Here is a 13,483-nt window from a genome sequence, read left to right on the forward strand (position 1 = left end):
GTACACTATGTGTAAGTGTACACTATGTGCGAGTGTACACTATGTGTAAGTGTACACTATGTGGCGAGTGTGTGAGTGTACACTATGTGTAAGTGTACACTATGTGCGAGTGTGTGAGTGTACACTATGTGCGAGTGTGCGAGTGTACACTATGTGGTGAGTGTGTGAGTGTACACTATGTGCGAGTGTGTGAGTGTACACTATGTGCGAGTGTGTGAGTGTACACTATGTGCGAGTGTGTGAGTGTACACTATGTGTGAGTGTACACTATATGCGAGTGTGTGAGTGTACACTATGTGTGAGTGTACACTATGTGGCGGTGTGCGAGTGTACACTATGTGGCGGTGTGTGGCGGTGTGTGACTGTACACTATGTGGCGGTGTGTGACTGTACACTATGTGGCGGTGTGCGAGTGTACACTATGTGGCGGTGTGTGGCGGTGTGTGACTGTACACTATGTGGCGGTGTGTGAGTGTACACTATGTGGCGGTGTGTGAGTGTACACTATGTGGCGGTGTGTGAGTGTACACTATGTGGCGGTGTGTGAGTGTACACTATGTGGCGGTGTGTGAGTGTACACTATGTGGCGGTGTGCGAGTGTACACTATGTGGCGGTGTGTGAGTGTACACTATGTGGCGGTGTGTGGCGGTGTGTGAGTGTACACTATGTGGCGGTGTGTGAGTGTACACTATGTGGCGGTGTGTGAGTGTACTCACCGCGCCCCCGTTCAGGATCATGGTCATCTCAGTGGGCTGGTACACGTTGCTGCGGAAAGGGGCACTGGGACGAGGGCCTGTGCTGCTGTTCCCATTCCCCCCCGCCCGCAGCCCTGTGGACACAGAGGAGCACACACACACCAGCGGTTACAGGCAGCTCTCTCTCTCTCACACACACACACACACACACACACACGGAGCAGCCACACACACATGCACATGCACAGACACATACACATACACACACACACACACACATACACACAGAAACACACGCAACAACTTTTGCAGTCAGCTCTCTCTCTTTCTCACACACACACACACACACACACACATAGAGCACAGCTACATGCATGTACATGCACAGACGCATACATGTACACATACTTGCATACAAACACACACAAAACACACACACACAGTCACAGTAACATACAAGCTCACAGACACACTCACAAACACACATCACATCCACAAACATAGAGTACACACCAAAACACACTGGAGAAAGCTGATAATTTGGTGGAAAAGAATTCCCAGACAAAGGACTTGCGTTTATGGTACGGTACATAGTGCAGACTGGTTTTAAAAGAAGAGACAGGTGTAGGAACAAGTATCAGGTTATCGTTTGGAGTCCGAGTATGGGATCACACCTGGCCTTTAGGACGAGGTCGTTGACCCCCCCGTGGACGGCATAGAACAGGAGAGTGAAGAAGAGACAGATGAGGAGGAGGAGGAGGGATGCCAGAAACAGCTGATGGGAGAGGGTGCACGTACAGAATGTGGGGGTTCTGTATGAGCAGAGAGAAAGTTTTAGGGAGCTGGCCTTGGCTTGCCTCCTCTCCCCCCATTCTTCATTTCAAGGTCCATCTACCTTTGATATTCCAATAAGCCACCCCCCCCCCACTTTACATTAGAGTGGTACCTGCGCTCTGCTCGTCAAAGGCGAAGGCCTGGTTCTCCACGAACTGCCGGTGCGAGAGGGGGACGTCCTCGTCGAAGCTGGTCTCCCTCATGCGGGGCGGGGCCTGCGAGGTGTCGAAGTAGTCGGGGGCGGAGGGCTGGGGTGGGGGCTGCAGGCAGGAGTGGGCCTCGGGGATGGCGTGGAAGAGCAGCAGCAGCCAGCCCTGAGCCACCAGCGCCACCGCCAGCGCCGGCTCGTCCCAGTCCGGAGAGCGGCCCAGCACCTCGTTGCCGTAGAGATAGAAGCCCAGCCACGCGGCCCACAGCAGGACGGAGGCCAGGCAGGAGAGCAGCAGCCACACCCCGTTACAGCGCCACTGCCTCTCCTTCCCACAGAGCGCCAGGGCGGAGGCCGCCAGGGCCGCCAGCAGCAGCACCAGCACGTAGCTGCAGGCCAGGGCGAAGTCCAGCGGCTGGAACTGGCAGGCCGGCTGGCCCAGGCGCAGCACGGTCAGCAGCAGCCACTCGGCCGCCACGATGCCCTGCACCAGGGTGAGCGCCAGCCCCAGCCCCACCAGGGCGCACCCGCGGGGGCCCCGGCCCCGCCGCGCCAGCCCGCGCAGCCGCCAGCCCTGAGCCAGCAGGCAGGAGAAGCAGAGGGCGAACAGCACCCCCCAGAGGGCGCGGCGCACCACGCAAAGCCGCTCGTCCCGCTCCACCAGGTAGGCGAAGCTGAGGCCGAAGAGGCCGGCCACGCCCAGCAGCAGCAGCAGCAGCGGGCCCACGCCGCTGCGCTTCTCCGCCTCGGTGACGGAGCGCAGACGGCAGAGCAGTGTCAGGCCCAGCAGCAGGGCCGCCAGCACGCCACCGCCCGCAGCCGCCACCACCACCACGCCCCACACCGCCTCCAGGTCGCACAGCTTGGTGTAGGGCCGCTGCAGGCCCAAGGCGCCGCAGCCGAACGGCACCGCCTCCTCCGCCTCTTCCTCCGCCGCTGACACACCCGCCACCAGGGGGAGCAGCGAGATGAGCAAAGGGAACACTGCCATCACTGACTGGAGAGAGGGGGGCGGGGGGGGGGAAGAGAGAAGGAGCAGGAGGGACAGAAAGGAGATGAGGGGGAAAAGGGATGGGGTGGAGAGAGAGGGAGGGGAGAGCAGGAGGGACAGAAAGGAGACGGGGGAGAAGCAATGGGGGGGGGGGAGAGGGGAGAGGGGAGAGGGAAGAGGGGAGAGGGAGGGGGGATAAGGAAAAAGGAGGGCACGGGGAGGTGGGGGAAGGGGGGGAGAGAAATAGAGAAGGGGGGGTGAGAGAAAGTGAAAGGGGGAAGGCAGAGAGAGGGAGAGAAAGAAATGGAGAGGTTCAGTTCAGTTACAAAATGATCTCGTACAGAGAGTCATAGGCCACACTGACACATTGATCAGTTGGATGAGTGTGTGACAGTTTGTGTTTGTGTGTGTGTGTGTGTGTGTGTGTGTGTGTTGGTATGATTTACGGTATATCCCTGACAGCGTAGGGAGCTAGACAGCACATGTTTGTGCGTGCTCAGGCTCAGCGACACTGATATCCCCTCTGGCAGCAGGAACAGGATGGCTCACCCCTTCCATCCTCTGTAAGGTCAGAGGTCATTGGTTTCCCCTGTTCTCACCCCTTCCATCCTCTGTAAGGTCAGAGGTCATTGGTTTCCCCTGTTTTCACACATCGCAACGTCTGTGCGTCATGGAGACGGAACTGGAACAGCAAGATCAACCCCGGAAAACAAACTCAAGCGAGCTTCCGATGTGCAGAGGCAGGGGGAAAAAATCTGTTTTATTTCTTGGACAAATAAAGTCAGATTTTAGAGTTCCAGTTAGTTTTTATGGCGGAAACCCTGCAGCTCCATTCAAACACAGCGCACCCGTTATAGCTGCGCTGTGAGGCAGTAGCAGAGAGTTATGGCAGCCGTTAACTGTTTTTACAGTTTTACACTGTACCTAAAACAATCAACACCAGCACTATAGTCCCTCACTGCCACTACAACGTTACACTGTAGTCCCTCACTGCCACTACAACGTTACACTGTAGTCCCTCACTGCCACTACAACGTTACACTGTAGCCCCTCACTGCCACTACAACGTTACACTGTAGCCCCTCACTGCCACTACAACGTTACACTGTAGCCCCTCACTGCCACTACAACGTTACACTGTAGTCCCTCACTGCCACTACAACGTTACACTATAGCCCCTCACTGCCACTACAACGTTACACTGTAGCCCCTCACTGCCACTACAACGTTACACTGTAGCCCCTCACTGCCACTACAACGTTACACTGTAGCCCCTCACTGCCACTACAACGTTACACTGTAGCCCCTCACTGCCACTACAACGTTACACTGTAGCCCCTCACTGCCACTACAACGTTACACTGTAGCCCCTCACTGCCACTACAACGTTACACTGTAGTCCCTCACTGCCACTACAACGTTACACTGTAGCCCCTCACTGCCACTACAACGTTACACTGTAGCCCCTCACTGCCACTACAACGTTACACTATAGCCCCTCACTGCCACTACAACGTTACACTGTAGCCCCTCACTGGCACTACAACGTTACACTATAGCCCCTCACTGGCACTACAACGTTACACTGTAGCCCCTCACTGGCAGTCCAGCGTTCAGCACCCCGGTCTCTCACTGTCACCTCGGTTTCATTTGCAAATAAATGCCTTCAGGAATGAGGCAGCGTGCTCGTGACCCTGTACTTTACAGCCTGAAATGCAGGATGCTGATACAACATGCTGAGAGAGGGAAAAAGGAGGGCCTCACTGACAGTGCAACAACAAGGGACACAGGACTGCAACACAATAATAATAATAATAATAATAATAATAATAATAATAATAATAATAACTATTATTATTATTATTATTGCAGCATTGAAAGCAAATTTTCCCTTTCTGCTGAGGGACAGAATGCTGTCTGTGGGTAATTGTACAAATTGTTAAAACAGCTGGCGACCCATTTAAATTCACAGGATGCAGTGATGTGATCAGCGCCTTTTCACCCCCCCTCCTCGCCGTGTCTCTGGACTGCGTGTGACAGAGGGATGGAGCATAATGCCCCTGAGAGTGTGGGGGGGGGGGGGGGGGGGGTAGTCCGGCACGCACCCCTCTGCTCGACAACGCTGCAGACCGCTCCCCCTCCCACACCCCGACCCTCGTCTTTCTGCTGTTTGCGTGCAGGGTGCAGGGTGCAGGGTGCGGAATCCCCCCCCCCCCCACCCGGCCAGCCCCACCAGGATCACGGTGAGCCCTGACACACCTGCCTTCTGCTTTCAGCACCTCAGCACAAATCACCACACAGCACTCCACGGGAGAACACGCAAGGGTAGGGATATAGATAGGCGGCGCCACCAACTGCTGACCCTGGATCAGCTTCAGCTTTTCAAACAATACGGCTTGGCTTAGGATTTGGTTTTCGTTAGCTGAACCTGATTCAAATGTATTGTGAAGGCTCACAGGGCTCTGCAACATAAAAACAACCCCCCCCACCCCCCCACTACAGCACAAAGACACTGCAGGCTTAATCACTCTCAAGATTTCACTCAAGGTTTCATCCGCTCTCTCCCTCTCACTCTCACCCTCTCTCTTTTCCTCTCTCTCTCTCCCTCCCTCCCACAAAGCTTCTCTATTCATCCATTTCTCTCTCCTCGTCAGTTTAAATCTCTCATTCATTTTAGATTTAGCCTCAGCCTGTTTCTCTGACAAGATGTACCTCGCCCCCACCTCCCCCTTCCTCCTTCCAGCCTCCTCTCACTCACCCCTACACGGTCCCCCTCTCTCCCCCCCCCCCCCCCCCCCTCTCTCTCTCTCTCTCCCTCTCTCTCTCTGTATCACTCTCTCTTATGTAATAGAGAGATCCAGCTCTCACCAGTTCTGCAGCATCGCTGCTGCTAGGGAATCCTCTATGGAGCCCACTGCTTCTTTATACAGCCTCTCACAGCTACTACACACTGCTACACACTGCTACAGTACACAGCTATTCACAGCTATACAGCAATCAGCTATACACTGCTACAGTACACAACCGCACACCGCTATAACACACGAGTGAACAGTGCTACAGCAAACAGCTGCACACTGCTACTGCTGCAACAACACACAAGTACAGCAACAATACAACAACACATCGGTACAGTACACAACTGCACACTCCTACAGTTCACAAGTATACACTGCTACAATACAACAACACATCGGTACAGTACACAACTGCACACTCCTACAGTTCACAAGTATACACTGGTACAATACAACAACACATCGGTACAGTACACAACTGCACACTCCTACAGTTCACAAGTACACACTGCCACAACACACAGCTACATACTGCTACAGTACACAACCACACACTGCCTCAGCCCACAGCTACACACTGCTACAGTGTACAGCCACACCGTAACAAGACTTGGAGCATCCCTAAGTCTGAAAAATAGACAGCATACTTTTTTCTTGCATTAGTAATACCAGAGAAATGACAGGAGCTCATCAGTGAAGCAGTGGTAGCGTATGGAGTTATGGACCAGTGTCCATCCTGTATAACGGACAATTAATTTACATTCATACGAGTTTTCTTAGGAATGGAATTAAAGCACAGAAAATACCCGTAAGTTGTACTTGTAAGGGAGGTGGGTGTTCATGAGGGCCCTGAGAGTAACTTCCACTACAGTCATAAAAGAGAGACTGTTGACAATTGCTTACTTGCACACGTCTGCCTGCTACTTTATCCATTTATTGTCTTTGTTATTTTGTCTATTTATTGTCTTCTTGTATTTATTGTACCCACTGTTTTGTTATTTATTGTTTTAATGCTGTGCACCTTATGTTGTCTTTGTCCTCCACTGACTGAATGTAGCACCATGGGTCCCAGGGAAACGTTATTTCAACCCTACTGTGTACTTGTACATGGATGGACTGACAATAAAAGCTCTCTTGACTCGACTCTCTTGAGACTCTTCGACCTGAGAAGCGGTTGCTAAGAAAGCCATGTGATGCCCCTGAACACGCATTGAGGGTGTTTTTTTCTGAGCATGGGGCTAGGGTGATCATTAACACATGTTTAACTAATGTTTTTGAGCCCCTCATTACCATACATATGAGAATTCTCCACCAATCAGGGACATTGGACATTCATCCAATCAGGAAGAATGTACATTGTGATGTACAGCTGTCTGCTTTCTGTAGGTCATATCTTAACTCTTTTCCACAGATCCATCCTTCTCTCTGTCCTGTCTTTTGCATCCTTCTTTTCTTTCTTTCTGTGCTTTCCTGTTGTAGACTTACCTATTTGTTTTCATAGTGTGTCACATCACCAATAATTATGCTGGCAGATTAATACTTACCTAAATAAACAACCCTAAACTATATACCATGATATCACCCAATTCAAAGAAATACATTCAGCATAGTCTGAATTACATATTTATGTATTACTCTAACAGCTGGGCTTAGCTTGGATGCTGAATGCATATTTAATGCATTGAGACTACAATGAATTACAGCGTCTGTGACACCAACGTTGCAGGCATAGAGTACAAAGAGTGGCGAGCGCGTATTTGACCAAAGTCCCCGTGAGGGAATGTGACTTAAATCACTTTTATGAAAGTTCCAAAATAAACGTCAGATAATTCATGAGCTGAAATTCGCTGGCACCACGGTGGATCTCTGAGCTAAAAACGTAAATCTAATTGAAGCTTGCTCTCTTGCTGGAAGGAGCGGAAAACATGACAAAGAAGGAGGAAGACTGGGCCAGGGGTGTACTCTAAAATAAACTACTTGAAACGGGGTCTGATATTTTATAGGTTACCACTTCTGTGTATAGTGCAATTCTAGTATTGTTAACTAATTAAAAGTTCACAAATAGTTATTAATATCCCAGTCTGTCCTGGCTGCACAGTTGTTTTTCCCCCCCATTGCCACATGTTAGTAATAACACAGGGTTATCACAGCTATTTATCAGGGAGTTAAACCAGGCAATGACAGACTGCCCCTAAATAAATCTGTGACAAAAACACTACCTGTCTGACGTAACTGGTACCGTCTCAGAAGCTCTCTGTTATTGTTGCTCCTCCAAATATTTTCCCTTTGAAGAATTTAACATTCCTGTTTGTGACCATCTCTAACCATTTCCCACAACTTTAAGTGTATCCTGATCTACGCGTACACTGTAAGTCCAAAATGGTGTTCAATCACTTCCAGACACATTATCACATTTAAGAGGAAGGTAACTACTAGAGGTTTCTCAACTTAAGTGCTTTATGATACTGGGATTAGTCTGAAGGAGGTCATTCACTGGATGTAGTCTATCCCACCTTGCTCTCAAGCTGAATATGATTGCTTCTGGTAATGGAGATCAGTATAAAATAAAAACAGAGACAGAAAAGGTTTCTGTGTGTCTTAGGTTTTTTAGCTAATTGCATTCCTGTTAACTACAAAATGACGATGAATTCAAGTTTGTGGTGGTAGTTTGCTCATCCACCTTCCGGGTAATTAGCTTAATTTAGATTTAATTATGTAGCATGAGCTAACTAGCAAGCTTCACACTCATACTAAATTCACACTAAACTGGAAGATTAGTTGTTAAGTCAGGTGCACAGTTTTTGCTCATTATCTTTATTTTTTGGTGGATTTAATTTCAGATTCATTTTAAGCAGTTATGCAAAAAATATCTATTTACATGTTAAATTATGGTAATGATTGGCTAGCTAACATAACCATCTGAAAACATTTCATTTTATTAGAAACCCTTTCTAGTGTCCAGTGGAGTGCTTATTACAGTCTATGGGCTGTTCACTAGGTATTTTCTGAGAAAATGCTTTAAATATGTGTTGGACAAATAGCCTGCTTAGTCACGTAAGTGTCTTAACTTACAGTCCTTGACAGCTAGTGCATCATTGTATTTCAGCTGATAGCTTGCTTGTTCGGCTTAGTCATGTACTTTGAATTTTGACACCTTGGCAGGAACACTGACTGAGGGTCACAGCAGTCAAGATGACACCTATTTTCATCCAACTAGCCAGATACATGGGGTGGTCTGCTTCATTCATAACACTGCTTCATTAGAGGGACTCAATTGTTTTGTCAATCAGTGAAACGCAAGCTGATGTTGATGTCTGAAAATTGCCCTGTCTCTTGCTCTGCAAAACCAGACGCTAATACAAACTGCTATTGTGCACAAGTATACATCACCACTGCGCACAGCTAAACACTTCCAACACATCGCTACAAGCTGCTACACAAATGCACACAGGGAATGCTCACTCTGTGTTTGTTAGCTGTTTGATCAACCAATCACAAACAAATTCAGGGTCATGTGTGACCTGGGAGTGCCCCCCCCCCCCCCCCCAACCTCTCTGTCCAGATGTGGAAACAGGCAGCTGTCGAGAGTGATGCGTCAGTTTGATCCGCGACCACAGTACAGCATACTGCACCCCCCCCCCCCCAATCAACATCTGCACCAACATCTGTTTACTCTCGCCAACACTGCCACGCCCCCCCCAAACTTCCTGTTAATGCTCTCGGCTCTCTTGGATGAGGCAGGGGGGGCGGGGCAGGGGGATTGGGGGGGGGGGTCACTGCAGCTGGACAGGAAGTTGCCCCCCCCCACAATGTTTATTTGCCATATCCTGTAAGGCTGCAGTCATCTGTTTTTATAGAGTCTTTTCTTCTTCATCTCACAATGATAACATTTTCCCAATGAGGTCACGGTGAGGAGTGACGTAATCCGGACCCCTGTCGGCTCTGCTTGACCCCCGGCTGCCAGTCTGTGTTTTCACAGGCGGCCAGCTCTTACAGAAAAAAAAAAACCCGAGCCGCTTCTGCAGGTTCTGGGTCGACTATGCAGTTATTTCTCCCTATCCCCACGGCCACTCAAGACATGCTTACATCGGGTAATTAGGACTCATTAGCATGTGACTGGTCACTCAGCGTGACCATATGCTAATTGGCTTGGCAATTAACAGTCGGATCGTTTAATCTCCCCTCATCGCTGGACCTGGCTCGGAGGGGAGGAATTTCCCCGCCAGCATGTCCCTCCTGTTGATCTGTTTTTTTTTTTTCAGTTTGCCGTCATTGTTCACAGAGGATTACACAACAGATGCATATACGATCGACACAAAACACCAAAACCCTAATTATGCACATACATTCACACACACACACACACACCACCACACACACACACACGCACACAGAGTTCCCATATCATTTCACTGTGAGACTGTTTCAGACTCTCGTAGCTGGCACTGTTGAGTACAGTTGAGTCGGGCACTGACTGACCCCTTTTTGGGAAAAAAATGACACCCGTCGGCCAGTCTCCAGGGGAATCTCGACTACACACCCAGGGGAGACATCACATGACCCCTCCCTCTCATTTTAATAACGACTGATGCACACAGGTTCTGAGAAAAGTGAATCAGAATATATTGAATACTGTTACTGCTTTATGTGTGATTGAGCTATAAATGTGCATATATAACTCTCACCCCTTAATGCGCTCAGGGGCAGTCTGGACAGAGGCCAGATACTCAGACCTAAAATAACAGCTTTGATATCATCACCATCATCTGACCATAATAGCTTAGTCCTGAAACTAAATATACTATCAAGAAAATGAATTTTTTTTTTTTTCGTCTTTTAAGACAATGCTGACTACGGGAGTGCCAACAGGAGGAATTCAAAGCCCATTGTTTGTTCTGGGACATAAACCATCTCTATTGTCACAGAGGAAGGGGAATGATCTACACACCTAAATAAAGCCCATGGCTTCACCTCTGTTTGTGTGCATGTGTGTGGGGGGGGGGTGTGTGGCTTGGGGGGGGGGGGGGGGGGGGGCTCAGTGTCCAGTCTTTGCTATCTGTTGACCCACCAAATAAGGACATCAGACAAATTATCACCTTCCAAACATAGTGCAGGGTGAGAGAGATAACTCAACTGCAAAGAGGTCATAAAAGTCATACTGTATATAACATCACATTTACAATTCTGTCGACCCATGAATGGTGTGTGAGCGGTTACAAAATGCATGACCTGCACCTCAGTCCTGCTTATAATCACACCAAAGGGGTTACTTTCCGGGCTCTTTGTCAACGACCCCTAAGATCAGGGGTCACGTGCCATTTACTGACTGTAAACTTATGTTTGCCGCTGGAGGATCTCTACCACGTGACATTTCTGCTCCAAGAATACCAGAGTGGCTTACATATTTGGTGCAATTGCACCATGATTCAGTGATGACAGTCATTTGATACTTTTAACTTTAGTGGTGACACGGACACCAGAACATCCAATACAGTTTACTAACTGACACGGGCGGTGCGTCATATACTCAAGGTGGCTAGATGAACATGCAAACGCCTCTATCACACCGACAAACAACGCGTGCATTTCATTATCTCGCTGATCGATACAGGCGTAAAGATCGGAGAACCTACCTTGAGATGTAAACAAATCCTCGATTGCTGGACGCACGTGACACGTGTTTTGGAGAGAAAAATGTCACATTTCGGACTCAGCCCCAGGTGATGAGTTTGCAATTGCACTCTCCGCACACGGCTGGCGTTTACGCTGCACGGAGCCCCAGCCAAATTGGAGTTCAGGGTTCTACGGTACGCCCGAAGCAGGCAATACCCCTTCCTGGGTGAGCGCTCCAAAGAGCAAGAGAGGGGACTTATTTAGGACGGTAGAACAGGGGTTATTGTTCGCGTTGTCTTTCTCCCAAATCCTTTGTTCAATGCTGCATTTAACAAGGAACCCCGTTTTGTCATGAATAATAAAGAATTACTTAAACAAATAAAAGAAATGACGATGGTGTTGCGATCCAGATGTCCACAAAATTGCTTTATGTGTGCTCCGGTTGAAGCTATTATGTTGGGACGCCGAAGACGGAAAGACAGCCGGAATCGAGATTCACTGGCCCCCACTACCTATGTCCCGATGGACCGCATGTGTCAATTCGGTGCTCTGCATAACCCGCAATATGTTAATCCCTTTCCGAAGAGAGCGAAAACATGACAGAATTTAGGATGCAGCTAATGTCCACCCCTCTTTCTGCTCTTCTCTCTGACTGGCGTCTCCTTCTTCGTCCCCAAAAATAGATTCCCGGAGGCGGTTGTCACCCCCGCTCGTCTCCTCGGCTTTTGAGGAGCTCGCCTAGTAACTGGGCGCTCGGACAGCTGTATGCCCAGTCTATTGTCTAGGGGGGGTTCGGTCGCTTTGTTTCACGCTCACTGGTTTTGCACCCCCTGCGTAGATTATAATGAAAACAATAATCCGAGCAGCACTTAATGCCTTCGCAGTGGATCCGTTTACACCCCCACTCTCTCCGGACTGGCTTGCAGGAGCAATCCGAAGCGGTAGCGTTGCGCCGCGATGCTCCTGGTCTCTCCCTCCCGTCGAACGACCGAGTCCTCAGCTGTTCAACTCGATCAATTCACAGAGAGGCGTGCGGTGACTGACAGCTCCCGCCCCGCGCCAGCTCTCCACCGCCTGACGCGAATGTGAAGCGTATCTGAATGCGAGCTGTTGTTTGCTGTAACGATTTCCCGTCCGTCTCTTGTTGTTGTTGTTGTTTTGCCGCTGCAGCAGCAGTGTGCGTTTCGGACAGATTATGGAAGCCTTCTTCTCGGATACGTGCGGACGGGTCTGAATTGAAACGCTTACAAGGCAGCGCGGGTGACAACAGCGGTGACTGCCTCGTGCCTGTGCGACCGCAGTGGCCTAATCCCTACAACATTCTGTGTATTTCAACGGGCAATCAATGGAGACAAAAGTGCCCACGTTTATCCATGCAAAACACCCAGCTGCAACTCAAATGGCCATTCACAGCAGCCGGGGAGGTAGGCTATAATTATCTGGGCTTTGAGCTCTGACACATCCAGCTAAGCTCCCCTTTCCTGCGCAGCCCTCGTGATTTAGTGCTCGCTTGGAGCCACAATAGAGACTATAAGTCTATCTCCTTAAAATATGACAGCACGGTGACACACCTCTCTCTCTCCCTCATGGCTGGAAATTCCGTTATACGCAGATAGAGGCAACAGCGAGACGTTGCCGTTTACCCGAGAGACGGCGCGTTTCTGAGAACGGGGGCGCGGTCTGACAGGTGCAGACTTTTGGAGCGATGGGCGCGCGGATTAACGAGGTGAGCTCGCTCTCCTCTTTCTGTGGCGGTGCAGGGGTGGGGGGCATCACTCAGTTCTCTGTCATCAAACCTTTCTCTGCTTCTCCCGTTGTAACCCCCCCCCCCCCCCCCCCCATTACAGGCACAGCTGCAAGGAGTACTGAAGCATGAAGCACCATTAGCATCAAACCACACACGCACACACACACACACACACACACAAAAAGAAGTGATTACCAAGATGATGATTACCGTCATCATCCTGCAAATGATGCATTATATTTGTTTATTCTCACACCAGACTGCCTTGCTCTGGGCAGCGTGCATTGACAACAATTGTATTTAAAAAAATTCTGTGACCCATTCGAGCAGCTGAGATTTTAACCGGAGCGATGTGGACGAAGCTCCGTGCAGAAAGTGCGTAAAGAGCGCCTGAGCGCGCGGCGCAGTGCTTTTCACCGCCGGTTACAATCACATGCATGTAATCCCGCAGAGTTCAACATCTCCAACGCCTGCTTCCACATGCCATCAAGGGAAGACAAGTTTCTGAATTCCACAGGGAATTTAGAACTCTGGAGGCTGTTTGCAAGCCTTCATCTGCTGATATTCAGCCCTGGACTCCATCCACCACGACTCACTGAGCTGGTGGGGGGGGGGGGGGGTGATGGGGCGTGACCATCACCGAGAGAGTCGTGTAA

General features: G+C 49.8%; 1 protein-coding gene across 1 annotated transcript in view; it reads right to left on the reverse strand.

Moving 5' to 3' along the window:
- The window catches only part of gprc5ba (G protein-coupled receptor, class C, group 5, member Ba), a 15,376-nt gene extending 2,820 nt beyond the window's left edge, over nt 1-12,556 (reverse strand). Inside the window, exons 1-3 of the mRNA XM_036553043.1 lie at nt 11,101-12,556; nt 1,643-2,675; nt 718-830 (exon numbers count right to left, since the gene is read on the reverse strand). Of these exons, the coding sequence (XP_036408936.1) occupies nt 718-830; nt 1,643-2,669 (1,140 nt within the window). The 5' untranslated portion in view covers nt 2,670-2,675; nt 11,101-12,556. The remainder of the gene's footprint in view (nt 1-717; nt 831-1,642; nt 2,676-11,100) is intronic.
- Nucleotides 12,557-13,483: the final 927 nt, after the last annotated feature.

Source organism: Megalops cyprinoides, chromosome 19 (assembly GCF_013368585.1).
Source record: "Megalops cyprinoides isolate fMegCyp1 chromosome 19, fMegCyp1.pri, whole genome shotgun sequence".
Lineage (NCBI taxonomy): Eukaryota > Metazoa > Chordata > Actinopteri > Elopiformes > Megalopidae > Megalops > Megalops cyprinoides.